Below are 26,610 nucleotides of genomic sequence, written 5' to 3' on the forward strand. Positions count from 1 at the left end.
GAGGAGCCGGCGGGAGAAGGCGGTGCTCCCGCGGGCCGAGCAGCCAGCCGCGACCCGGCGGCCCTGACCCCGCGGCTCCGCGGAGGCCGAGCGCGGCGGCGGACAAAGGAGCATGTCGTGGCGGAGCGGGACGGCTCCTCGGGCCGCAGAGAGGCTCGGGCTCCCGCCGGGCCCGCCCCGCCCCGCCGCCGCCCGCTAGGCCGGCGCCGCCTCTCGGCCCGCAGGCCCGGCCCGCGGCATGGAGCCGCCGCTACTGCTGCCGCTGGCGCTGCTCGCCCTGCTGTGGGGAGGGGAGCGCGGGGCCGCGGCGCTGCCCGCCGGCTGCAAGCACGACGGTCGGGCCCGGGGCACCGGCAGGGCGGCCGGCGCCGAGGGCAAGGTGGTGTGCAGCAGCCTGGAGCTCGCGCAGGTCCTGCCCCCGGACACGCTGCCCAACCGCACGGTCACATTGTGAGTAACCCTCGGCCCCCGCGGCCCCTTCTTGGGACCCCCCCTCGCTCCCGAATGCGCCTCATGGACGCGGGGGTCTCTCGGGCATCCGCGCTCCTTTGTGTGCGCGCAGCGGCGGGCAGGGGGTGGTGCTGGGGAAGCCCTGGGGCTTGGTGTGGGACCTGGGTGGCTGATCCCCCTCTCAGCCGCCTCTGCTCCTCTGTTAGTTCGCAAAGCAAAGTTTTCGGAGTTCCCGGGCGAGTCCCGTGCCACCCCTACTTCTGCGCTGCTCCTGCTGAGGAGTACCACGTGAAGATGCTAATAAACACCCAGTCCGTGCAGTTTGAGCTCATTCATCCTGTCCTGGGCTTCTAGAAAACACCATGCGAGCTCAGAAGTGTTCGTCCTGACTGGAAATGAAGTTGCTACTGAGGTGGATCTAGTTTGCAGACCCCGCGGATGGCTCTGTGTGGTCCCCAAACCCACACGAAGCCCTTGTTTTCTGCCTTAAAAACTTCTAAAGTAGAGTTACTAATGTTTTAGAAATGTGAGGTAAAGTTGTTCAAGTCCATTTCAGCCCCATACTAAACTGTGAGAATTCGCATGGAAAGCCAAGAACTTCGGGATTGTTGAGTGAGTCCTGCAGAAGTTGGGGGCACTTTGGGGTTTTGCTGTGGGTTTCCACCTGGAAGGAAAAGTTTGGTAACCGAACTGGCTGTAGGATTCAGGGTTCCGTCGTGGAAACGCAGTTCTTTGTGCCAGTTGGACCGAACTGTCGGGCCAGTGACTTTAGATTTTGTTTTCTGTGAAAGATGAATTGGTTTGGAAAAGTTTGAGTCAGAGTGTGTCTAGTGGATGTTTTGTCAGCCTGAAATATGAGTTCCTTGGCTTCGTGTTCTTCTATGTTGTTTTGGTTGGTTTCTTAAAAAAGAATCCAGGCTGCCCCTATACACACATAAAAGCAAAGACGTGTGTGATCTATGAAACCACTTAAAGTAGAATTTTTAACTTAGTTCACCTCAACAGAAGGTAGAATGGATCCAAATAGCATTGTCAACACCTTTGTTGACTTCCTCCCTCCCTCCTCCCTCCTTCCCCCTCCTTCCCTCCCTCCTCCCTCCTTCCCTCCCTCCTTCCTTTCTTCCTCCCTTCCATTCTTTGAGAAGGAGACATTTAACACAAGACACTGTTTCTGTTCACTCAGGCTGATGAAGATGGCTAAAGTCGTTTCTTTTCGGTTGGACTCTTACTGACAGGAAACGTCGTTGTTGTCTTTGCCATCGGGTGGCGTCCAGAGTTGTGTTTAGTTAGTTTTTGGCTAGATGCTTTGAAGGGAAAAGTGTGGATACCTTAATTACAGTCTGAGTCTGGTAGAGAAAGGCCCAGTGTTGGAGAAGCCTCTGTGACTGTAAAAATTAGTCACACAAGTGGCTTGACTTGAGCAGTGACTTGATAAACACTCAAATAAATGCTGGGTCAGTGAGTGGCACTCGACTTGATTCCTGTTTATGTTCCGTTCTTCTGAAATAGACCAATTACATGAAGATTGTTGAAAACAATGATGATATTGTATAAAATCACTTTTGGCCTCGTATCAATTATTGCAGTAGATTTTGCATGAGTGTAGTTGTTGAAGGCCTCTGAAATGTCATTTTCATCTGTTTCTTTTTTTCTTTATGCCCAAAAGCTATTTAGATGAAAATAAAATTAATAAAATTAAGTGACTGGGAAGAAGTAATTAATTTAAGGATCAGCTAAGCTGCTCCTGAAGCGCGTTAAGGGTATTTCAGGCCTGATAGAAGACCTTTTAGGCTATATTCTTCATTTTTCCAGGCAAGCAATCAAAAGAACTGTGGCAAATGGCAGATACAAGTTCCCAGAGTGATTTGGTGTCTGAGTCATAGTCCCAGATTCTTGACCCGCAGATGAGATGCTTCTCATCAGACACCCACATCTACCTTCGTCGATGTTAGTCTGGTGTCCTTTGCTTCGAGAGACTCCTTGGTGTGGAAGTTTGGGTTTTCTGTTAGTTTTTTAAGGCTGCTGTAGACTGCTACACACTTGGCTCCTTGAAATGATAAATTTATTCTCCATCAGTTCAGGAGACCAGAGTTCAAAACTAAGATGTCAGTCTCACAAAGTTTGGGATAGACTCCTTCCTTGATTTCTTTTGGTATCTGATGCCCTTCAGTTCATTATTGGAATACTCCTTGGCCTCCATATCTGAGTTCCTCTGGCTTTTTTCCCTTGTATCTTTGTGCCTTAGGTGGCTTTCTCCCCCTCCTTCCCCCCGTCCCTCCCTCCCTCTCTTTCAAAAAAGGAGCAGTCATGGGTTGAATATAGGGTCCTCTTTAAGTTCAGGATCATCTCATGTCAGAGTCACTTACTTCATTATACCTGCAAAGACCTATTTTCCAAATAAAGGTGCAAAGGTAGGGGCAGTTAGTCAGTTACAGCAAATACAAACAAGATACAGGGTGGGAGTGTGTGGAGGGATAGTTCAGTGGTTGAACATGATGGACCTAGTCTGTACAGTGTTTTGAGTTTGATTCCCATCACTGCATAGGCAAACAACTATTCTTGAGGGATACACAGGTATTGGGAGAACAGTTTCTGAATAAACCTTCAGTGAGCTGTCATGTTGCTACAGAGAGGGAAATTTAATTGGTTCAGATAGTGAGGATGACAAGGACAGGCTACTTTTCTATTTGTTGAGGACCTTGGCATTGCTGTAGCTGGACAGCATGACCCCTTTCAGCCTTGTGAGTGCACAGCTCTCACTTCCAGAGTTATGTTTATCAAAAGAGATTGACCAGAAGTCTTTGGCTTGAGTTCACTTCCAGAGTTATGTTTATCAAAAGAGATTGAGCAGAAGTCTTTGGCCTGAGCACTCTAGTTCCCAGGTTCTCTTGTAGAGTTTGTTAAGGAATTAAGTCACATTTATGAATTTTACATATAAATTGAACAAAAATATCTGAATTTAATAGTTTTGCAGGAAACAAATTATTTAGTTCATGCCGATATTTTATATGAAATTGATTAAAATTTCAATATTGAGTAAAGTTTCTGAGAACTTGATTGGCTGAAAGTTTTACAGGATTAGCCCTGCATTTCCCCAGTTGTTGTCTTCACAGTGATTCTAGGAAAATAAATAAATTAGCAAATTGTCACTTAGGAGTGAGGTCTAGTTTTCTTTTAGACTGTTTGATAAATGAAAATAGTGTCTGAGTTTGGGTTTTTATTATATAAAATGTTGCATGTTTCCTGTCAACTTGTAATTATTTAGACATCCCTGGTCTAAATCTCAGTATCAGAGATGAGAAAAGGAACTGTTGTAGTGTTCTGGAACTTAAAACATTGTTGGAGAGAAAGGACAGACTAGCAGGAATGGGTGACATTAATGAACAATTAAAGATTGCCTGTAATTATGCAATAAGCCCTGCACTGCAGACTTTTCCTATGTAGGGAGAATTTTGGGTATTATAGAGTCACTGGGATTTATTTATTTATTTTTTTAATTTTTCTTTCCTGCAAGAGGTAAGGACTTGAGTAGGGCCTCAGGAAAGAGAAAGATTGGATTGGAGAATAGAGAATGTGCATCAGAGGATAGATTGGATGTTAGCAAGTTGGACTGGGGATTTTGTGTTGGGCCACTAGTGTAGATAGCTTCCTGACATTGACTTTGACATAACTGTTATTTCATACACCTGCCTTTTGGGGGAAGTTGGGAAGGAGATGAGAAGGAGGAGGGTGTCGTCCCAGGCAGAAACCAGGGTATGATGGAATGTAGAGAGAAGATCTGGCAAATTTTATGGATGCATTGCCTGTCAATTAAAAAAACAAAAAACAAAAATTGAAAAGAAGGTAGGGCATCTAGCAGGCAGAAAGGATTCTGGGATAGAGCCAGGTGTGGGAAGAATGGAAGATGACAGATGATGAATGGTACCTGAGCACAGGTAACCAGCCATGTGGCAGAACGTAGATCAGCACAAATGGGTTATTTTAAGTTATGAGCAAGTTAGGGAAGAGCCTACCTATGTGGCCTAGGTGTTTATAAATATATTTTGAGCCTCATGAGTCACTATTTCAGGAGGTTGGTGCTGGGAGGAAAAACACACACCCTTTTACAGTGGAACCACAGGAGACTGTAAAGCAGACTGCTCTCCTGGAGGAGCCACTGAGGCTAGTGGAGCAAAGAGAAGACTGATCGTGAGAACCCAAAGGTTATAGTTTCAAGGTGGGAGAAGCTGCCCAGAGACCACGTGCAGGCATAGCAGGACTAGTCTTCCACAGCTGAAGGTCTCAAGGCCCTTCAAGAGCAGGGTCCATAGAAGGGGGTTGGGGAAGGTAGAAACAATATGGATGAGGCAGGAGTTTGAGGAGAAAGAAAGCAGGAGGTTGTGGTGTTCTTAAAGGACTCGGGTTGCCTGAGGAGCATGGGTATGGGAGTAGATTAAATAGGATTGGAGACAGTTGCCAAGAGGAGAAGTGGTAGTGGGAGTTGAGATAGATGTAGATAGATAGATGAGCATAAGCAGAGTGTGGCTTTTGTTGGCAGCCAGGGACTTTTTCTCCCTGCCAGAGTAATAGGAAACAATGTGTAACCAGGCATAAAGGAGCAAGAGGGTAGGCAGCTGTGATTGCAGGGAGAGGAGCCTTCTGTGTTCTCAAAGAACATAGGTGAAGGGAGAAGGTTAAAGGAGGAAGGTGGGAAGAGGAGGAGAAAGGAGAGTCTTTTCGGAAAGTGAAGGCACTGGGAATTTCATAATAGTCAGCAGGGTCCTGCCCATTTCTGTCCTCTGATGGGACTCAAATTCAGAAGGCAATAGCCAGCAGGCTTGTTTTCTCCAATTGTATCCAGCCTATGTCTAAAGCTCTTTGTGGGCACCAGGTTGCTACTAGCCAGACAAGTGGAGTCACAGAGAGAAAGAGAGAGAAACAGTGATTTTTTATGGAACACCCACTCTCCCCCTTTAATTAACCTATGGTGATCCCAGGTAGCCACTGTAAGGTTGCTGTCTATGATTTCAGTATCTTGCCTCTGTAGCCTGATTGCCCTGTATTCAGCACAGATTAGTTTTTCTTTCTGTAGGTGTCTTTTGCAGTTCTTTGGTGGTGAGTGCTGGCAGCTCTGATCCACTAAAATACACTGCTTTCCTGCAGAGTCTGTCCCAGCGAAAAGTCAGAAGGGTCAGCAGGCAGGAGTCCTAACCGTTTTTACTCTTGTGGTTTCCATCTAGCCATTGTGCCTCTCATTGTCCCTTGAACAGAGTTTGTACTTAGCTTTCTATAGAACTTGGCGTCTGTGCTCTGGTAAATTCTGCATCCTTCACAGTCTGGTTCAATTTCTGTGAATTTTTCACTGAATGTCCTCATGGTTTGGTCTTAGGTCACTTTGCTTTTGCCCTACCTATTTCTCCTCTCTTCTTCCTCCTGTCCCTCTCTACTTCTAAGGTCTCATGTGGGCTAATCATACCCTGGAGCACAGAGATACAGTCTATCCCATACTTCTTATGTCACATCCCATGGCACTGGATAGCCATGCACATAGCCTGGAAGGGAAGGATTCAGAGAAGACCTGTTTGATACAGCAGGTATTCTTTATTGGCAAGTGTATTGTCAACAAAGATTCAAGAGCGGGTGGTGGAAAATCAACAAGAGTGGAGGGTGAAAGAAGGATGTGAAATCAGACTTGCACACTGTTACAGCAAATGAGAGCATTTATTTATTTTAGTCTGGTTTAGTATTGCGTAGCTGTGGGACCCATGATTCAGAAATGGCTGTAGGTGGTGCATCTATGGTTACATTTGACCTACTTGAATATAGCATCTTAAATTCCTACAAGGAATAATTCGAAGAAACAATGCAGAATGTGGAAGAGACTTAAGCATTTTTGGTCTATGGATGCCTCTCTCCTATCTTAAGTGTTTTTTGATGTGAGGTCAAGGTTTTGCATAACCCCGCCCCAAAATCCTGTTGCTTCTTGCCTGCTTGGAGTCCTTTAGACCAGGAATACAGGAGAGCAGTTGGTAGGTTTGGCAGTATGCCAGGGCAAGACACAAAGGAACCTTGGGAAGTTTGGAAATGTTTGTTTCAGTGCTGTCCCTGCTTCTGTCCCTAGGAGTCTGTAAAGATGATCTTAAAAAACAGTTAAGAGATGGAAGAAGTAAAAACAAACAAGACAAAATAAGACAACCCCCCTCCCCCAAACAAAACAAAACCAAATCCTTGGAAGTAAATCAGAAAGTGACCTAGGATAGAAACTTTTTTTTTTTTTTAACTTATTTGGTTTTCTTATTGGCCTCTTTTTCTGGTAATCCTCCTGTCTCTGCCTTTTCAGTGCCCTGTGCTGAGCTTTGATGACAAGCATTACAGCCTTGCAGCACCATGCACTGTGGGCTAGTTTTTTATAGTGACTTTAATTCAGCTGCTCCTGGGGATGCTGCTTTCTGTTCCGCCTTGACTCTGGAAATCTTATGTCCACAGACTACAACGAATGCATTATTATATTAACAGTTTTCCTGTAAATAGAAAAAGTTTCTCACATAGAGAGCTGTTGAGTTCAAGTGGCCTGTAAAATCAGTCTTCACTAAGATTAAAAGGCTGTAGATGCAAACCTACTCTTTTAAGGTTTTGGTTGTTGGTCAGCAACTTGGTTCTTTGTATGTTCTTTGTATGGTTTATCCTGCATGCATGTTTGAATTTAGTTTAATGCAAAAGAAGGCAGTTTAAAAGCAAGAAGGTCCTCCCAAGGTTGTGTTTTTCCTTTTGACTAAATTTCCTTCAATTTTGCATGTCCAGTAAGGGAACCCCTGCATGCCTGGATGATATCTGCAAGCTCTCTGGAATCTTCTTCACTCTTAGCACATAGGTGCTGTGCTGAGTAGACAGCAAACATCGGCTTTGCTATTGCACTTCACTTTGCAAAGCATTTCTTGTCCTCTGAATCTTCCTGTTTAGAACCTGAGGTGGTCAAGTACAAGGTCAGACCCCAGGCCAAGCACAGTCTTTGCCCCCATTTCCTACTTACTTGTCTGCAGACTGGAGGCCTGAGTTTGAACCTCTGTTTTCCTACTTACACTGAGGACTGTCCGAAAGACAAGAATCTGCTTCTGATGTTTCCTTTTCTCCTACTTTTCATTGTAGTAAATGTGCGGGTCTGCAACTGTATGAATCCAGTTAGTTACTCGCTGTTCATGTTTGTAATAGTTTCATGTCGTAGCTCTAGAGTTGACTGTTCTAATTTAATTTTAATTGTTTTTACCCATTAGATCAAATCTGTCCCAGCCTTACATCGCCTTCTGGAACTCTGCCTCCTGCCTTCTAGTGGTATGGTGCCTGTCATGCCTCTTTTTGAGTGGATATGACTGTTGTAGAAAATAAAAATGAGTGTTGGGCTATATAGTGCTATTTATTATTTGCCCTATGTTATCACAGCAATATTATTTAACTTGCTATCACAAAGAACAAGACACAGACACCTGTTAGATTCTATAATTGCCTTATTTACTTTGGACCAGGCAGATATTTCTATCTACACTGTCTCAATAACCTCACCACCCATCTCCCAGCCCTATCCAGTATCATCCGCCTTAACTGTCTTTATCTGGGCTACCCTCCATCCATAATCTTATAAATACTTGATTATACTTGGTGTTTTTTCATCCATGCCATCCTTGGAGTCCTTTCTCCTGGCCCACGTGGTTTCTTCTCCACGCTAATCAATCGTGGCATCCTCCTTCCGCCTCTCTTCCTGTCTGTCTGTCTCCCATGATTATCTTGAACCCATAGTCCAGGTATAAGCCATTTAATCAACCAGTCCGGTATATGTCTTAGGCAGGTTTATACAACAAGGGTAGGTCTATCGGGGAATAACCAGATCTTGAGAGCCAACAACCGGAATCAAAATAAAGCATCAGAACACTCCCAACATATGACCATCAGTCCAGTGCCTCAGGATGTGATTTAACCCATGCCCTCCCAAATTGTCACATTCTGCTGAGACAGGGCCGAACATGGAGGTTGTTTGTGGGGCTTTTAATATGTTGGACGAAGTCAGAGTGTCTAAAGGGAGGTCTGTAAGACAGGCTTAAGAGGAATTTGCCAGTGACCCAGTGATAGATCCTTTTGTTCGATTGACCATGGTTGTGTTGTTTTCTCTTTCTTGTCTATCTCCTGGGCACAAGTATCTCTACAGTTCTTAGTGTTTTCAACTTGCAGCACACAATCACGTCATTATTCGTGGAAATCTCTCCAAGATTTTCATGCCAGGACAGGAAACACACATGGTGGTGAAGTAAGGCAGTGAAGGATGCTCCAGGCCTGTTTCCAAAAGCAAGGTGTTGAAAGATGCTCCAGGCTTGTATCTAACCCAGCCTCGGGGTATAAGGGACCAGTTGTTTCTGCTTTCCTGAAGCCTGATTAGGAGTGCGCTAGTGAAAATTTCATTTACATCATCCAAGAGCATTAAATGTTATCATACTTGGACCACAGACCTGTGCTCTGATGGTAGTTGTTCAGGAATGGGGTCCCAGACATTAGAGATTTTTTTGATTCCAAGGTCACCTGGGATTAAAAACCCGTTGTAAGGTATCCCAGTAACCTTAAGGGTTAATTATAGCTACCAGCTGTCCTCTGCTACAACAAAGGAAGATGGAAAAAAGAGCCCAGAATCAAATTGAGGGCAGCTGCCTCTGGGAGGGAGGAGGGGGAGGGGCTAAGTTCTAAGTGCAGAAAAGAGGGATGAAATTAAGTGACATTCCTGGAACAGTTAGCCAAGACCTGTGGGCTGGAGCCTTGTTCCCAGGAGACCAGAAGAATAGCTTGTAGAACCAGGCGTGTTATCTAACGCTGGGAAGGTGGGTGAGGGCAGGATGGTGTTAAAGATGTGCAGTGGCTTGGTAAATGAATGAACTTGAAAAGCCCTGACAAGCACCACCATTTGTCCCACTGGTATTTGAGGGCCAGCTGTGTGTTTGCTTTGGGATGAGCAACAAAACAGAAAAGGTCCCTGCTCAAGGTCTCTTTAATCCCTGCTCTTAGATTTAAAACTAGAGAGAGATTCCATTCCTGGCACTACTCAAGGTCCAGTTTCCATGAATAAACTTTCTCAGAGAGCAGGGGCTATTAAGTGGAGATGGCGAGTCACCTGAATCTTCCGAAAACTACCACAGTATGAATAGCTAGTTGCTGAGTGAATTCAAGTGATTTAAAAATGAGGATCCCTACGGCGAAGAACACCAGAAGAGAAGAATAAATGTCAAACACCAGTTTTGGGCTTTGGACAGTCCTCGCTGTGTATGGGAAGAGATAGTTCAGGACTTGGAGTCTGCAGCTTGCAGGAAGGTAGAAGAAAAATAAAGATGCTGAGGGTCACAGGACGGGAGGCTTTGCACAGGCCTGAGGTCTGGTCTTGTAGCTGCATTTTCATCAGTCTCTAAAAGAGAAGCAGGAAAGCTAAATGACTGGCCTGATAAAGAAAAAGAGATGACGTAGTTCTCAGCAAGGGTTAATATAATTAATTTAATGTATGGAAGGGTCATTTGTGTTTTTGTCCCCATTGACATTTGAGGTTTCTATGGCGATAACTCACCACCTGATACTCACTTCCTGGTTTTCTTGCTGTTTGGGTTGGGCCTGAAGGAGGCAGTCCTGCAGACCTCCTTGTCTGCTGACTTCACAGCTGGCAGGTTTTCTGGAGACATGGCTGGGGATTTCAGAGCACAGAACTCATTTGCCACATGAATCGACTGAGCTCTCAGGCATGTGTCAGTTGCCTTTAGCGCCTTATCAGTTCACTTGACCAGCATTCTTGGTTCTTAATTTAAATAAAACACAAATCTTAACTCTGTTGCCCTTTGTATTCCTTCACATATTTTGCCTTTCTAAGTTTAAAAACCATAATATTTGTATACTTGTCATATTTTCCCAAAATGGGTGTTGGGGCAAGTCTGTAGAATTATGTATTCTACACAAAGAAGGTTGAATTACTACCCTGGCAGTCTGTAAAGAACTTTTACTGAGTTCACTTAGGATCTTGGCCAGTGACAGACAATGTCACCAGAGCAAGAGAAAAATCTTTATAAGGCTTGTTAGCTCTGTTTGTGATAGTGCCGCCCCTGCTACCTGTTGAAGGTTGGACATCTGCAGACTCTTTTTTTTCCTAGGGGGCCAAGCCTGCTATGCTCCCTTCCAGGGCTGGAGAGAATGGAAGACTCCCGGGGATAGTTCCTCTCAGATGGCAATGCCTCCCTCCCCAAGGACAATCGTTGAATGGGATTGACATATATGAATCTCATCAGTGCATGATTTGTGGTGTATGACTGGCCCCATACAAACTCCTGTCCAGGGATGTTCCTCTCCATCTGTGAAGAACACTTGCTTGCTCTAGGGACCGACAGTTAACAGGGACTCCTGTGCTGGCCTGGCTTTTCAGTCTAGATTCCCCCTTGGATTTAATTGAAGGAAACTCTGAGCAGCCTTTACATGGAAGGTTCTTAACACTCGGTGCTAATGTTTTCTTTCTTTAGGCCTGCTTGATTCTGAGTGTAATTAAATTGATTCCTTCTCATCAAGATAAGGCTTAAAAAGCCTTCTTGACTGTGCCGTTTTTTACTGACTTCTTGTGAAAAAGTGGAGATGGCAGGGCAGTATTTATGATGTTCTTTCTGTTAGTATTACCCTTTTTTAGTGATTTTTTTTATTAAGTATTAAATAGAAAAATATAGTGATAAGTATATCAAATACTGGCTCAGCAAGCATGGATGGGTGTGCCCTTCGGATTAGGAAATAGAGCTTTGAAGCTCTTCCAGGTATTCTTGTTCTCCTTCTATTGCCAGAAACCCTGAGCTTCGGATACATCATATTCTAGCTTTTCTTTATAAACTTGTCTTACATTTGCATTCTGAAACAGTGTGCCACTGTTCTTGCACATTCCTTAGTGTGATTGATAGGATGATGCTCTATATTCTTAAAAATAATAACCATTATGTTTATGAGCCAATTCATTGTTAATGTTTATATATCCCATAACTTATTTATATTATTATATAAGGTGATGTATCTCTATAACACCTGCATCTACTATTACACAGCACCCTCTTGCTAGCGATATGTGTATATGTGCATATGTGAATGTATAACTATCTATCTAGGTCTCTTTTTATTTATCTCAAAATCTTTCAGTCAAGGGAACCAGGGGGCTTAGACAGGATGTTGTCTTTTTTAATGTTTTTTTTTTTGTTTATCATTCTCTAAGCCCAAGTGTAAGCTCTCCCTTCATGCCTAGACTGGGAATTCTAATATGCTTGCAATGGGAGCTTGGAGTCTGCACTGTACCCTTTTTGAAAAGACTAGCTCACCTTGCCTGCTGCCCACTTCCTACCTGCTCTTTGCTTGTTTTTTTGTGGGGTGACTGGATTCGCTATCCCGCTCTCTGACCAGGCTGTGTGTTCCTGGTGGTCACATTGATCTCTTTATCAGGTTCAGGCACATGAACATTCAGTATTTTTCTGTACAGGGAGGTCCAGTTTCCCTGTTCTCTCATTGGGCTGCGGAGACATCTCTCGTGATTCTTAAGTGAGATGGGATGAAGTTGTGGAGGCTCACCAAGCCTTAGAATACTCAAAGCAGACGAGTTACATGTGAGAGTCCAACTCTACCCCCTACACTCTTCCTCTTGTGGTTCAGTGCTTCTCTGTCTTAGCCACATAGTTCTGTTCCTTATTTCAATTGCTTATGGCCTTTGGGAAAGCCTGCCTCTTCTTTGCTCTTGGAGCTTCTCACGTGGTTTGTAAAGGCATCCTTGGCACACTCTGGTGTGTTCTTCCTCCTCTGTTCAAAGCTCCCGAGTATTTCTTGTAGGACTGTGCTGCATGCCCGCTCTGCTACGTAGCTGAGCTCCTTGAACTCATGCTGTCTAATTCCCTCCCTCTTCCTTCAGTCTTTTGTTAGTTGCTCTTTAGTTTCTGCCCCCATACACACATAGCCCCCCTGCATTTTCCTTCTTATTCTGTCCTTTAGTGTGATGACTGCATTTGATATCACACTCCCAGATTACTGGATTTCAGCAGCTGAATTGGTCCTTTCATCTTGTGGCTTGGGCTAGAAACCTCCTGAAAACAGTCTGCATGCTTTCCCTTGCTAAGAGGAATAGACCCAGGAAGGACAAGGGACCCTGGGGCAAAGGGATAGGTGTCATATACAGTGTGAGCCTTGAAGAAATAAATATATACTGTTTAGATTATTTAAAATTATTTCTTGCTTTAATTAGCCCTAGTTAACTCTTTTATTAGAGTTTATTTTTCAGGGATCTTTGGAGGAAAAAATATTTGAACCCCCCTGTGTGGTAATGGGGTGTCCTAGTTACATTTTTTTGGTTGACAGAATACCTGACAACATACTGGACAAAGGTTTGTCTTGGGTCACAGTTTTCTAAGATGATCTCTGGCAGCAGGGAGGCATGGGAGAGGCCTCACTGCATCTAGACAGGAAACAGAGGAACACTGGTGCCCGGCTCACTTTCTGTTTTATATGCAGTCTAGGACCCTACTCAGTGGAGGGAGGGAGCTACCTTCCATGTAGGGTGGGTTTTTTTTTTTTTCTTAAACAGTCTGGGTCCTTTATTTATTTATTTATTTGTACATCAGGCCATGAACTTGTATGGGATGGGCTCCAGCAGCTCTGGCTCCTTCCTGTTGGTCCTCACAAAGTGTGCTTCTCTGGGGGGCGCAGGCTGGTGCCTGAGCTGAACTCAGGTACCTTTTCCTTGGCCGCCGTCTTCTTCTCGTCTTTCTCCTTTATGCGCTTCAGGAAGCTGTCCTGGCTCTGCAAGTGTTTGATTTGTTCAATACATGTGCTGATTCTCTTGGCCAGGATCTTGCTATTAACCTGCTTGTTCACAGCGATGCCCATGGCATGCTGGGTGAGGTAGACTTATCCAGTTTTGCCATGGTAACACTTATGGGGCATTCCTTTTTTTAATTTTAATTTTTTATATTAATTATAGTTTATTCACTTTGTATTCCAGCTGTAGCCCCCCTCTCTCATCCCCTCCCAATCCGACTCTCCCTCCTTCATCTCCTCCCATGCTCCTCTCCAAGTCCACTGATAGGAGAGGTCCTCCTCCCCTTCCATCTGACCCTAGTCTATCAGGTCTCATCAGGACTGGCTGCATTGTCTTCTGTAGCCTGGTAAGGTTACTCCCCACTCATAGGGAGGTGATCAAAGAGCCAGCCACTGAGTTCATGTCAGAGACAGCCTCTGTTCCCATTACTAGGGCACCCTCTTGGATACTGAGTTGCTGTGGGCTACATCTGTGCAGGCATTCTAGGTTATCTCCTTGGTTGGAGTATCAGTCTCAGAAAAGACCCCTGGGCCCAGATTTTTTGGGTCTGTAGGGCATTCTATTTTGAACAGTGCCCATTCCCTTGATGTCTGCAATGTCACCCTTTTGTAGATTCCCATATGTGTGGTCAAAGGAACAACTCCATGTTTCCTGAAAGGCCTGGAGAACATAGTGAGTGATTTTCCTCTTCCCCTTTGTGTTCCTCACTGTGGTGACTTACCACAAGATGGCTGCTGCGGTGGAAAGGGCGTAGGGTAGTTCTTCACACCTCAGTTAACCCAGGTAGAAGCTCCCTCACACACTGGCCCGGAGTTTTGTCTTACATGACTTTAGATCCTGTCAAGTTGCCAGGCAATGTTCCCCACTCCGCTGTGACCGAACTGAGGGCATCTCAGTAGGAAACTGAAGAAAAGTAAAAAGGTTGCCCATGGATTCAGGTAGCAGTTAGCCACCATGTGCGGTTCTCAAGGCTGTTAAGAACTTTAATACTTAATTTTACATATTTTAAAAAATTGTATACTCCTTATTTCCATATGTTCACTTTTGCATCTATTACCATTTTAATGATGATAAAATCTTTTAGATTGGGCCATTCTTATCTCCATGTGTGCAGCAGCTGTGGGAGAAGAAATAGGGAGATCTGTTCTGAGTCTTAGTACCTGGAGAGGGTGAGCAGGTGGCAGCAGACTAGGAGAGTGTCCTCAGGTGCTGCACTCGGTGAAAAAGAGGCTCCTCACTTTCCTGGCCTGAGCTGGGATAACAGGGCTGGCGAGGAAGTTTTCATGCTCTTGAGTTTCTGTTTTACCTTGGTCTATGGAGCCAGTGTTGCGGAGCCCCGTCCCCTTGGCCTAACAACCCTCAGAACAGCTGTGACTGTCCACGCGTTCACTGCTGGCTTTCACTCAGAGAAAGAAGGGCTGCACTCTCACCTGAGATTTTGACAGCTCTCTCCTGCATCTCCCTGCTATTTGCACACAGGACTGTCCTAATTGCACATGGACTCTGTAGGTGCTACAGTGTTGTATAAAGGGTTGGAAGTTAAATGAAAGGGATGGGCACTCTGTGTAGCCACAGGGAGGTCATTGTCCATCATAGAGTGAGACTCGGAGGTGATATGGCTTTTTGGAGGTCACTCATGCTCCTGTAAGTAACCCTCCACCTAGACTTTGTAAATAAGCCTTATAAACTCATTGGTTTCCCAAAGTGGACTTTGAGGGACAGGTACTTCAGTTTGTGCCCTATAAGCAGGGGGTTGACCTTGGTTTACGGGTCCCTAGAGAAAGAGTTTCTGTAATTCCATGTATGCCTTATTGTTGTGTTGTGTAATGGCACAGTTTATTTTCCAGTGTTGAGTTTTAGTTTTTGGTGGGATATCGCTGGGAAGGACAGTAAAATGAAAGATCCTGTCCTCACCTTTCTTTTAAGGATAGGATTTTAGAAAATACCCTCTTTCTTACCTTTGGATGAGTTCATTTTGAGATCTGTAGCTTTCAACATTGGAATAACTACTGTTGAATTACCTCATTCACAGGTACACTAGGGTTCTTCAGAAAAATAAGGACAGTGGGATGTAGATGGAGGAGGGAGGGAAATGATAGAGGAATTGGCTCATTGGACTGTCTAAGGGGCAGCCCTGTGTGCAGCTGGAGAAGTGGGAGACTCTAGTGTGACTCATCCCAGAGTCAGAGTTCTGGAATCTCTGCACCAGGACTGGGGTCAGCAGTGATGGTACAAGCCCCAGCCTGGATCTGAAAGTACCGCGCACACAGATGTCCCAGAACCAGAGAAGTAACGTTTATCAGCTACCTGGGCACCTTAGCCCTATCAGGTGGACACAGAACACTCATCACCTGAAAAGATTAAAAGTTTCATTTATTTAGTTATTTGTTTGTTTGTTTATTTATTTATTTTCCTTCCCAGACTGGTTTGGCTTGAACTGCCAGGGCTTGGGAAGTATAAGGTGTGTGTAGACCTCCTTGAGTTTTAGAACATCAGCATTCTTAGCTGATTTTCCAGTTCCAGAGACAACAGCATCTTGATGCTAGTCATGTAGTAGCTGCTGGGTTAACTTCACAAACACTACATTCCTGGCTGTCTGATTTACACAGGAGGTAGTGCCCACGTTTTCACAGGTGCCGCTGAAGCACAGCTAGGTATCTTCTCCGGACAGGTGGGTTTCAGGTCGCAGAGCCTGGCTTATGGCTGCCTCTGTGGCTCCAGGCCTGCAGTTCTAACTGCTGCTATACCACAGAAGCTACCATTTGGCAGTAGGGGTGGTGTAAACTTTTGTAACATGGTTGATCCTGGAGACTGGTGTACACTGAACAGCTTCCTTAGAGGTGGCTGACTGATGGGGGAAACAGGAACCAAGAAGATGCACTTAGCACTTTAGGACACAGCAGCCAATTGTTGAAGGGAAGAAGTCTATTATCTCATTTTGCTTGCATTCAATAGTTGTGGGAGTGACCAGGGCAGTCCTGTTTGGGTTTGAAATGTCGTGTTGGCTATATTAGGTCTGGCTTGCTCATCTGCATTCTTGAGACTGCCTGCTTCATCCCGGAATCACAAATGGCCTTACATCAAACACAGCTGCCCAGCACACCTGGGGCAGGGGCCAGGGGGACATCAGCTGCCTTATGTCTTTATCAGAAACAAAACCAGTGTTCACCATTCTGCCTAACTTTTAGGGAAAATTCAAGTTCCTTGTGCTTCTGTGCTCCAGGATCCCTGTTTAATAATGACAAAGGAGGAAGCAAAAGGGATAACACCAGACTGAGTGCTTTCAGGGAATTCACACTGGCTTTGCCAAGTGTGCATTGTAGCTCTTAACTTGTCACAGCTACTCTGGCCTTCACTTCACTGAAAGGGATGTGAGGTTTTGAGCTAGGTTGTCCTTAAGGGCTCTTTAAATGCCAGAATTCTGTGAATTTACATAGCTCACAAAACCAAATCAAACCTGACAAGATCACCGAGGTGTTTTTTTTTTAAAGGCATAGACGTTAATGAAGCCCCAGTAGTTTTATTAGAAGGGATTCATTGCATCATTATATGGCATTCACACAGTAAGTGCAGGGGCCCTCTTGGCAGAGGCAGCCAGGGAGGGTTGGAGAGGGTGGGGGCTGCTGTGATTAGCATCTGGGCTGCCTGGTTTCTTCCCTGTCTTTATTCACTGCTCTTAGCTGCTGTAATTGCCCCTCACTTGCCAGTTGAGACCTGCCCTCCTTCCCTAGGGCTAACCCCAACATTAGGACCTTGAGCTCTCCCTGTGTTAACTGGATTTCTTTCTTGTCTCAGAGTTCCTTTCTTTAAGACTTGAACAGTTGAGGAGCAGATTTAGCACGTGAACCCTGCTGTATCCCTGTTTCTGCCTTCACCACAGGAATACAGATTTTTACGTTACAGCTCCATGAGTAGCCCAGGCTGCTTTTCTGAATTTCTGAGCTTTGGGTGAATACATGGTCATCTGTCAATATAGGAATTACAGGCATTTTTGTAAAAATTTCCTTAATAGATAGGATGGACACACACACACACACACACACACATACACACACACACTGGGATTAAGTATGCTTCCCCCACATCTCTCACACTTGCCTTGCAAGTATTTTACCAATAGAACTATCCCTTAAAAATCCCCAAAAGATGGTTTTTCTTTTCTTCCTTCCTCTTTTAGTTTTTTTTTCTTTTTTTTTTTGTTCTATACAGAGTAGTGAGCTCTGTCTTTGCCCACATGTGGAGTCCAGGCTGGGTAGTTCAGTTGGTGGCCTGCTTGCCTAGCATGCAGAACACCCTGGGTGCAGTGTCCAGTGGTGCAGGTGTCCAGCATGGCGGTGCCTGCCAGTAATCCTAGCCTTTGGGAAGTATAGAGGATATCATAAATTCAAGGTCATCCTCAGCTTCATAGTACCGAGCTCTGTCAGCTTGGGATTCGTGAAACCTATCTCAAAAAATAAAACAAGGCAAACCAAACCTCCAAAAACCAAACTCCCATCCCCTACCCTCCAAAACAAAACCAGGTTGAATCAGTCATCTTTTCTTATATATCCTCTCCTGAGTACATTCCGACAGAGAGTGGCTCCTATCAGCAACTACGGATCTTTGGAGACTGTGTTGAGGGAAACTACGTGAGAAAGGGAAGACCAAGGGGCTAACAAAGCAAGGCCAGTCATAACAGAATTTTGCTGAATGTGCCAGGTTCTGCGGTACATGTAGGAGTGTTGGAGTTACAGCACAGTTCCCTGATAGGGTTTTTATTATGATAAGCCCTGGTTCATGCTTAAGGAAGTACGAAACTCATTGAGGTTCCAAGGTCACTGAGGCACGAAGAGATGGAACCAGGTTTGAGCTCAGGCAGTTAGCACCCAGAGCCCATCTTAACAGTGTAAGGACAGATTGACAGTCAGCAGTGTAAGCGGAGATTCTGAGGTGACCCTTCAGCTCAGTGATCCTGTACCTCACTTTAGTTGTATTTTAATGCTGGTTAGCAGTTGTGGGCCTTATCATCCCTAAATCGATCAAATGTTAACACTTAGGAAATGTCTACAGCTTCTCTTATTTTATCATGTCTGTTAATTTCTTATCTCACCTATAGTTATCAAAGAAGCTTCTCCCTGATCTGTTAATTGGTTTCCTAAAAGTTGCTTCTAAAATGCATCTTTGTTATTTTTAATTATGCGTATACGTAGGTGTCTGGAGTGTGGGTTTGTGCTTATGGTGGTGCTGTGTCCCCTGGGGCTAGGCTCAGCCTGTTGTGAGCTGCTGATGCGGGTTCTGGGGACGGTATTCTCTGCACAGTGAGCACCTGCACTGTGAACTACTGACCACATCACTGCTGAGCCGTCTCTCACTGCTTGAAGTTACTTTATCCAGGACAAACAAGATCAATGTTTGTTTCTTTCTTACACATTTTTAATAATGATGAATTGGCTCTATTTATAGTTTTTAATGTTTTACTCGTGTAAATGTCTTACTTGTTAATTTAAAGATACTCTTTTAAATTGAAAATGAAAGGATTATTTGCTTAGAATTAAGTATTTGACTGTAGGAGCTGGTGTCATAGCATATATGTGGAGGTCAGAGGGCATCCTTGGGTTTCTTCTGCTTTGAGAGAGAATTTCTCTGTTGTTCTCCTCTGCATATGCCAGGCTAGCTGGCCTGTGAGCTTGCAGGGCTTTTCCTATCTCTTCTTTCAATCTTGCTGTAGTGGGCTGGGTTTATAGATGTATGCCACCATGCCTGGTTTTATGCAGATACTGGGGATCTGAACTCAGGACCCCAGGCTTGTATGGTTAAGTACTTTAACTATAGAGTCTCTCTCCCAACCTGTCTTTAGTCTTCTAACAAAACAAGTCAAAATACTGTTTAGCTCTGCTTACAGCTGGTAGTGATTCATGGTAGTTTCATTTTGTGCAGTATATATAAGTAGTGTTGTGTTGTGTTTTTTTTTTTTTTTTTTGCAATTGGATTCAGCACAAGCTTTTTGGCAAATTCCCAGACTTGAGCACACACTAAAATCCCAAGGGAGGCTTGTCCAACAGGTTGCAAGTCTCTGCCTTTTAGGTGCTCGTGCTTCATCCCACTGCCGAGGTAGCTCAAGGTACAAAAGGATCTGGGAGCTCTGACTTTGATAGAGACAGTCTGAAGAAATCTGGGTGTAGTGTTTAAGATTGTTAAAACACATAGGGTCTCCCACAGTCTATTGATGGTGATGATGGTCGCTTTTGAGACAGGGTTCCACTGTAGAGCCTGAACATACTATGTACCCCAGGCCAGCCTCACGATCCTTCTGTCTAAGCCATGAACTGTCACTTTTTTCTTTATTTTTTGTTCATCAACCAGTGTAGAGTTAGGCTGTGTTATGTTGCTAGTGACAAATTCAAAATATAGGTGTGGTCTTAGATACTGGTTTAGACAAAGATCTATAAAAGGTCTTTCTGAGATAGTTAGAAATTTGATTGTCACCTGGATATGAAAATACACAGAACTGGAAAGGTTGACTCGGTAGCTGAAAAAGCTGGCATCCCCAGCGTGGTGCCTGTGATAGGATCTGTGTTTACAGAATCTATACCTTTCTGTGTGTATGTTTGACAGTGTCAGGAGTCTGAGTTTTATGAAGGTTTGAACATGGTTGTCTGTACCTAAGAATTGTAGTTCAGTTTTCTTATTCTTGTTCAGCCACTGCTACTGTAATAAAAATTACTTAAAAGCAAGCCACCAGCTGCGCGTCATGGCACATGCCTGTAATTCCAGCACTCAGGAAGGCAGAGGCAGGTGGATCTCTTGAGTTCAAGGCCAGCCTGGTCTACAAAGCAAGTCTAGGACAGCCAAGGCTACACAGAGAAACCTGTCTTGAGAAAACCAAACACCAAAAACCAAAGGGGGAAAAAAGCCATCTTTTTAGTGAGAATTGACCTTTATCACTCAAGATGGTCTCTTCACCTTCCCTAGACCTTAATATCTGTTTTTTATATTCTTTTTCTCAATAGATTTTTTTCAACAGTTGACACACTACATGTTTTGCTGTTTTGGTTGTGTGTCCCTGCCCACGAGTATATAAACCTTGTGAAGTCTGGAGTTTTATTTTGATCTGTTTCCTCCAGCACCTCTAACGCTTTCAAGCATGTAGTCAGCACTCAATAAATCTTCATCACCGAGTACCTGAACGAATAAAAATCGATGTGCATATACATTGAGTGCTCAAAGGGAACTGTGGATATCAGTCAAGTTTAAAAAACCATTGTATCAAACAATATTTTGTAACAAACCAAAAAGCCCTTGAGATGAGTTAGCTTAAATAAAGTTTACCTCTGTAAAGTTACTTCTGTAGAGAAGTTTCTAGAACTGATGGTCAGCACCAATGAAAATGATTTTAATACATGCCACTCCAGCATGTGTACAATTTCTCTTTCTGGGCAGTGGTGAGGAAATGACCACACAGCCACATTGGCTTGTTGTGGCATTTGTCTTACATGTTTGCAGCTTTCAGCCTCCTCATTGGTAGGAACTTGATCTGCTACGATGGCCAAATGCTCAGTTGCTTGGTCAGCGATGTACTTTTAAGCTAATTTCTTTCAGATCATGCTAGGTTCGGTATGTACCGAGGCTGTTTTGGGCCAAACTTGAACACTCCAGTAAAGAGAAAATATAATTTAACATCTTCTTTCCTACAAGTTCCAACTACGCTAAGGGCTACATGCATGGCTCTGATTCTGTGCCTTAAGATCTGCTTGTATCCTTCATTCATTCACATTCATTCCTCCCACCTTCCCTCTCTTCTACCTTTGCTCTCCCTCTTTCACTCCCTCTCTCCTCTCTCTCTCTAAATCTTGTTTTCTTTCGATGATTTTTGTTTCTTTGTTTGATTTTTTTGATTTTATGATTTTTTGAGACAGAGTTTCTCTGTCTAGCTTTGGCTGTCCTGGACTCGCTTTGTAAACCAGGCTGGCCTGGAACTCATAAAGACCTGCCTGCCTCTGCCTCCCCACAGACATGCACCACCCTGCCTGGCTTTTATCTTTCTCTTAATAGAACTAAGTTCAAGACAGTGAGATGACAAAGGTCTGGATGCATTTCTTTCCTTCCTTCCTTCTTTCTTTCTTTCTTTCTTTCTTTCTTTCTTTCTTTCTTTCTTTCTTCCTTCCTTCCTTCCTTCCTTCCTTCCTTCCTTCCTTCCTTCCTTTTTTCTTTCTTTCTTTTCTTTCATTTCTTTCTTTCTCTTTCTTTTCTTTTCTTTTTTTTCAATAGGCCATTTTACAGGAAGCTAATTTTTGTCCCTGTATTTCTCCGCACGTATCAGTCCTTTTCTTGGATACTCTAAAACTTGGTGTGGGACTTGCCTTGGAGGAAGGAATTTGTGTAGTAAGGTTTCTTGGCCACTTTTATTTCCTGAAATCTGTACATTCTCAAGAGCAAGAGTAAACACACTCTTGTTCTGCTGGGTTTTGTACAGCCTGGGAATGAATGGGTTTTTACATTTGAAATGGATTTGATGATCAGATCATCAGTTATTGAAATTTTATCTTCTCCAGAAAGGAAATGTGTTCTTCTTTTCATTCACTAGTATGTTAAAGAGAAAGTGATTATGAATCTTGTTAAAATGAGAGCAGCAACTTTATTCATGATCATTTTCATAGATGTTAGTTGGGCCAGAGACACTGGGCTCATTTCCAAATATAATACTAGCAAAAGGGGGTAGATTGCCAAGGAGGTTGGGGCAGAGGGTCATTGGATGGAAAATTACTAAGTGGAAACATCAAGGTAGAGAGAGACCTTTGCAAAACAAACCTGATGAGATTCTTGCTGAAGGCAGCAGGCAATCTGCTGTCAGGAGGGATGTCAGGGAAATGAGGAATTTGATCAGCCATCAAGAGAAGGTTTTTTTTTTTTTCTTCTCCCCTGATTTAACAAGATCCTTATTAAACTACACTCTATGCTACAGATGCAAGAGCCCAAGTTTGAAGCCTTCTATAGAGAAGGTCCTAAGTCACCTGACAGTAATTTGGCCAAGGAGAGCATGTGTGTGTGGGGGGGTATTATTAAAAAAAAAAAAAAAATCTTGCCCTGTTAGTATTTTTTAGCTTTATCATTCAAAACATGTGAAATAAAAAAAAAATACTATAAATTTTTCTCCATCCTGTTAAAGAACCGACCTGCTACTTTGGATTTTGCATCTTTGCTTATTAAACTTTAGGGACCTGGCACTTGTGACAGTTTGTTGACATCTGCTGTAGAGTTTCAGGGCTGCTCCTATGGGTCTGAGCAGTGCTACAGGAAACAGGAAGCATAAGGTTCCATGTGGCTCTTGTGCTGAGAATGTGGGCCCTAGGAAAGCACACGAATCTCCCTTAACCTTACGTTTTCCTCTTCTTGAACACTGAGTCCAGTCCACTTCAGCGCTGTCCCCTTCCCTTCACCCTCTGTGTGAACCCAGAATCTTCTAGCTTTTGATGTCCTGGCCTTATGTGGCTAGTTCCACCTGGTACAGGACTCATCCACTCCCAGCCAGGACTGACCTGCAGAGTTGTGACCTGTTTATGGAAACCTTTGCAAGATTAGAAGGATTTTTACTCTTTGTCTGTCCTTAACGCCCTATTCATTGGTGTGGGGGAGGGAATGACTTGTGGTATAGTTCAGAAATGTGTTCTCTTAATCAACTTACTTCCAGCCATTCTTAAAGTCTGGATTCCCTTTGGACCAGTTATACATTCCTCTCATATCACTTAATACCTGGATCATGTGTATATTTGTCCTTGAGGTCTGCTTTTGTATCCTAGGTGTCACTCCCAGCCCGGAGTAGTTGCTCAAATATATTCTGAGTCAAAAATTTCAGCTGAAAAGTCAAAACTCTAAATCCTCGAGAACTTCAGTGTAGTCTCAATAGAAAGTGTTGTATTTGATTAAAATGCCAAATAAACTTGCTTTTATTGTATTCATAAATATTAAGTGTCTAACATACTCTATGATATATCAACATTTTGAAGAATGAGCTTCCTTTTCTCAAGTAGCTAATGTGTTTGTGTGACATGATGGAGTGCAGTTTCACAAAGTTGTTTTTTTTTTTAATTTTTCGATATTTGCTGAAAGATATCTAGTATGGTGTTAAAAGTCTTTTAGATTTTCTTAATCACCTAAATGCTGTTTAACTTTATGTAAACTCACTTTGTTTAATGCTAAGGCTGAAAAATAGGTTATTTATTTTTTATTTATGAAACGGCTAAGTAAAGCATTGAAAACAAATGAGGAAAAAAAAAATCAGGCCTTCATGTATTATTTTAGGTGTCACATCTTTGAGAAAAATGCCTGGGAACTTGGGAGGTTATTTAATGAGCTGTTTGTAGAGTCAAGGTTGACTGTGTACCTGGGCAATGTTTGTTGCGTTCATATGGTTATTAACGGCACCTTTTCATCTTAAGACTCTAATCATGTGTTACACTGATGTCTTTGACGTGCTCTCGTTTTATAGCACGGTTCACTTTGTGAGGATTGAAGTTGGGCGTTGCGTACAGCTACAAGAACTTAGCTAAGTTCTGCAGGCTGAACTCTGTAGAAACCATTTCTTGGATAAACACATCTAAGTTATCAGACTAAAAAAAAAATCAGGTGTGCTCTATTCGGGAGGATAGTGTTTCCTGAGTGTGCGTGGTCAGAGAGCGCATTGGTGGGCTGCTGATTTGCATCGTTGTCCTAGTTCTGGATTCTTTTCAGTGGTAGTATACCTATCCTTTCAGGCCTGTGTGTGTACCCGTCCTTCTTAGTTGTTACAGGGTACCACCTATTCTGTTGCCTGTACAAGATTACCCTAAAACTGGGAAAAGTGCCCATAGACCCCCACAGTATAACAGCTGGGAAGTCTGGTGTGGCTACTACAGACCCTATGAAAGGCAGCCTGTGAGCCTCATCCAGTTGGCAGTTACCAGTGGGCACTGCTGAAGAGAAACTCCTGCCAGGCTGGCTGTTGTCTAGCTGTTGAGAATTGCTTGCATCTTATGGAATAGTACTAAAGGCCTGCTTTAAGTACCTTCCTACATGTTTTCTTATATGCTCTTGAACGACTTCCATTTTCTCCTAGAAGTTAGAATAATTTATAGATGAGATATTCAGTAACAGAGGTTAAGAACCTTGTGCAAAATGATGGAACTAGATCTTGGTATTAAGGTGCAAATGCAAGTAGTTTGTGTGCCAGAGTCTACACTCTGTCATGGTGTTACCTGCTCAGTAACTACTGCCGGAAAGTCAGGACTGGAAGAGTGACACCAAACAACAGATTTGTTTGCGCAGTCAGGGAACAGAGCCACATCTTTTGCTTCAGCTCATGTGACCCACTTTGGTGATGGGATGGGTAGCATGCCCACGGCATAGAGCGAATGAATGCTTTTGCTCAGGGATGCCCCGTTTTTTCATATGGCATCTGGACCTCAGCTTTGGGCCACAAGGCACTCTTCTGATTAAAGTAAATAATTTTGTTAAGGAAAAGAGGTTTGAAATTTCCTCCTCCATATCTTTGTTTCTTTCTTTCTTCTGTCCTGTCCAAATAATAGCAGAAATCCAAACTGATAAACAAGAGAGGTGCTCTCGTGGCACCGAAGCACTGGGGACCTTATAGGAAATACAGCAGATGGATGAGATTGATGGCAAGATCCCACAGTAGGAGAACTTACGACCCAAGAGACACAGGGCTGACTCCCCAGAAAAAAATGAAGTTTCTGAGCAGCAGCACCCTGGAAGAGACACAGGAACTCAAACTGTAGAGAGTGGGAGCAGAAATGGGTAATGAGAATGCCCAGCCTGCAACTAATGACCTTGAAACAGATGCTCTGCTCAGAGGAGGAGCTGGTGAGCTGAGTGTGCCTCAGCTACAAAACCATTTTGCTTGGTTTCTGACTAACTGGTGATCTGCCCAGGCTGAGCTGAATGGGGGATGGTAGCAGGAAGTTGTTGTGTCCCCCAGCCTTTGTGTTTCCGCCCTCTAAAGTTATGAGGCTTCTCAAACTTGGCATAAAGGGATTTTTGCTGTATCTGTCCATCCTCGTTTTCATATATGCTAATGAAATCCTTTCCTACCCCCCACCCCCCAATATTGATCAGTCCAGGGATCATCCAGAAAGGGTCATTAGACATCTGAGAAAAAAATCAACCCTGTGAGCTGGCCACGGACCAGGGTTTTGGAAGCGTTGGTGAAATGTTAACACTGGAGAATTCTAGTTTGTATTTCAGATCCAAAAGAATATTAGATCCATAGGGCAGGAATAGTTCGTGGGAAAGGATGAGGTGGGAGTTCTGAGTAGCTAGCCATGGGATTGAGATGTGAAGGAGCCTGTTCTGGGGTCAGTGGATGTGCGGAAGGGCAGAAGAGAATCGACTCAGGATATAGCAAGTTAGTGGTCTGGAAAATTGAGCAGGGGATTTATTTGCAAATTCAAAGCAAAAGGATTAAGATGGAAGTTGTGAAGCAGCATTAAGAACTGTGGAGGACAGACCTAAGAGATGAGTTTTAGCAAAGGTGTAGACAGAATCTCCGATGCTCTTGGGGCTGGAGAGATTTATTTCTCTCAAGAGCTAGCTTCTCTAAACACAGAGGTTTCTTTCCCCACACTCCAGAGTGCCACGTCTTTAGTACCTCTGCCAATCCCTGGCCCTGTCATCCAGAGTTCCAAGTCACTTAACCATTCAGGGTCTGAGTAGGATCACTTTAACACACTGCCTTGCCAGCTGCGGTTTGAAGATAACTTCGATGTAGTTAAGGAGCACAGATTATGGGTAGATACTACTTAAAAATTTTAATCCGGCATCACCTGGCTTTTTTATTAGTCCCATTTTACCATTTTTATCAGTGTTTTCTCTTTTTGTAAGTGCCCAATACTTTAATTATTTTGGCATATGCTCCATGTGTCATTAATTGTGAGGATTTAAAAATTACATTTTACTTTGCTTTTTGTTTGTGCCTGTGTATATGCAGTGGTGTGTATTCATGTTCCATGGTTCACTTGTGCACACACACACACACACACACACACACACACACACACATACACATGTGTGGCAGGGGATTTGTCAGACTTGGCAGCAGGGTATTTTAATAAAAGTGAAATTTTTTTTAAAGAATCATGAAAACAAAACATGGATGTCTCTGAAGCATGTTTTAAAACTTGTTTAGTTTCCCAGCCTGCCTTCTTCTCATTCCTCCTTCCCCCTCAATCGAATATTGTTTTCAGAAGCTTCAGTATGTCTTTATTGGTACATTAGATGACGGCTGAAAAGAGATGAGACTTTACAGTGTTCTCTAGCATAGGAATGCATTCACCCAGCCTCTCTGAAATGTTAAATCCTGAGGGTGG

General features: G+C 43.7%; 1 protein-coding gene across 1 annotated transcript in view; it reads left to right on the forward strand.

Moving 5' to 3' along the window:
* Positions 1–18: 18 nt before the first annotated feature.
* Adgra3 (adhesion G protein-coupled receptor A3) overlaps positions 19–26,610 on the forward strand; it is a 100,667-nt gene continuing 74,075 nt past the window's right edge. Inside the window, exon 1 of the mRNA XM_021657884.2 lies at positions 19–450. Coding sequence (XP_021513559.1) covers positions 239–450 — 212 coding nt within the window. The 5' untranslated portion in view covers positions 19–238. The remainder of the gene's footprint in view (positions 451–26,610) is intronic.

The sequence above is a fragment of the Meriones unguiculatus genome, chromosome 12 (genome assembly GCF_030254825.1).
Source record: "Meriones unguiculatus strain TT.TT164.6M chromosome 12, Bangor_MerUng_6.1, whole genome shotgun sequence".
In the NCBI taxonomy this organism is placed as follows: Eukaryota; Metazoa; Chordata; class Mammalia; order Rodentia; family Muridae; genus Meriones; species Meriones unguiculatus.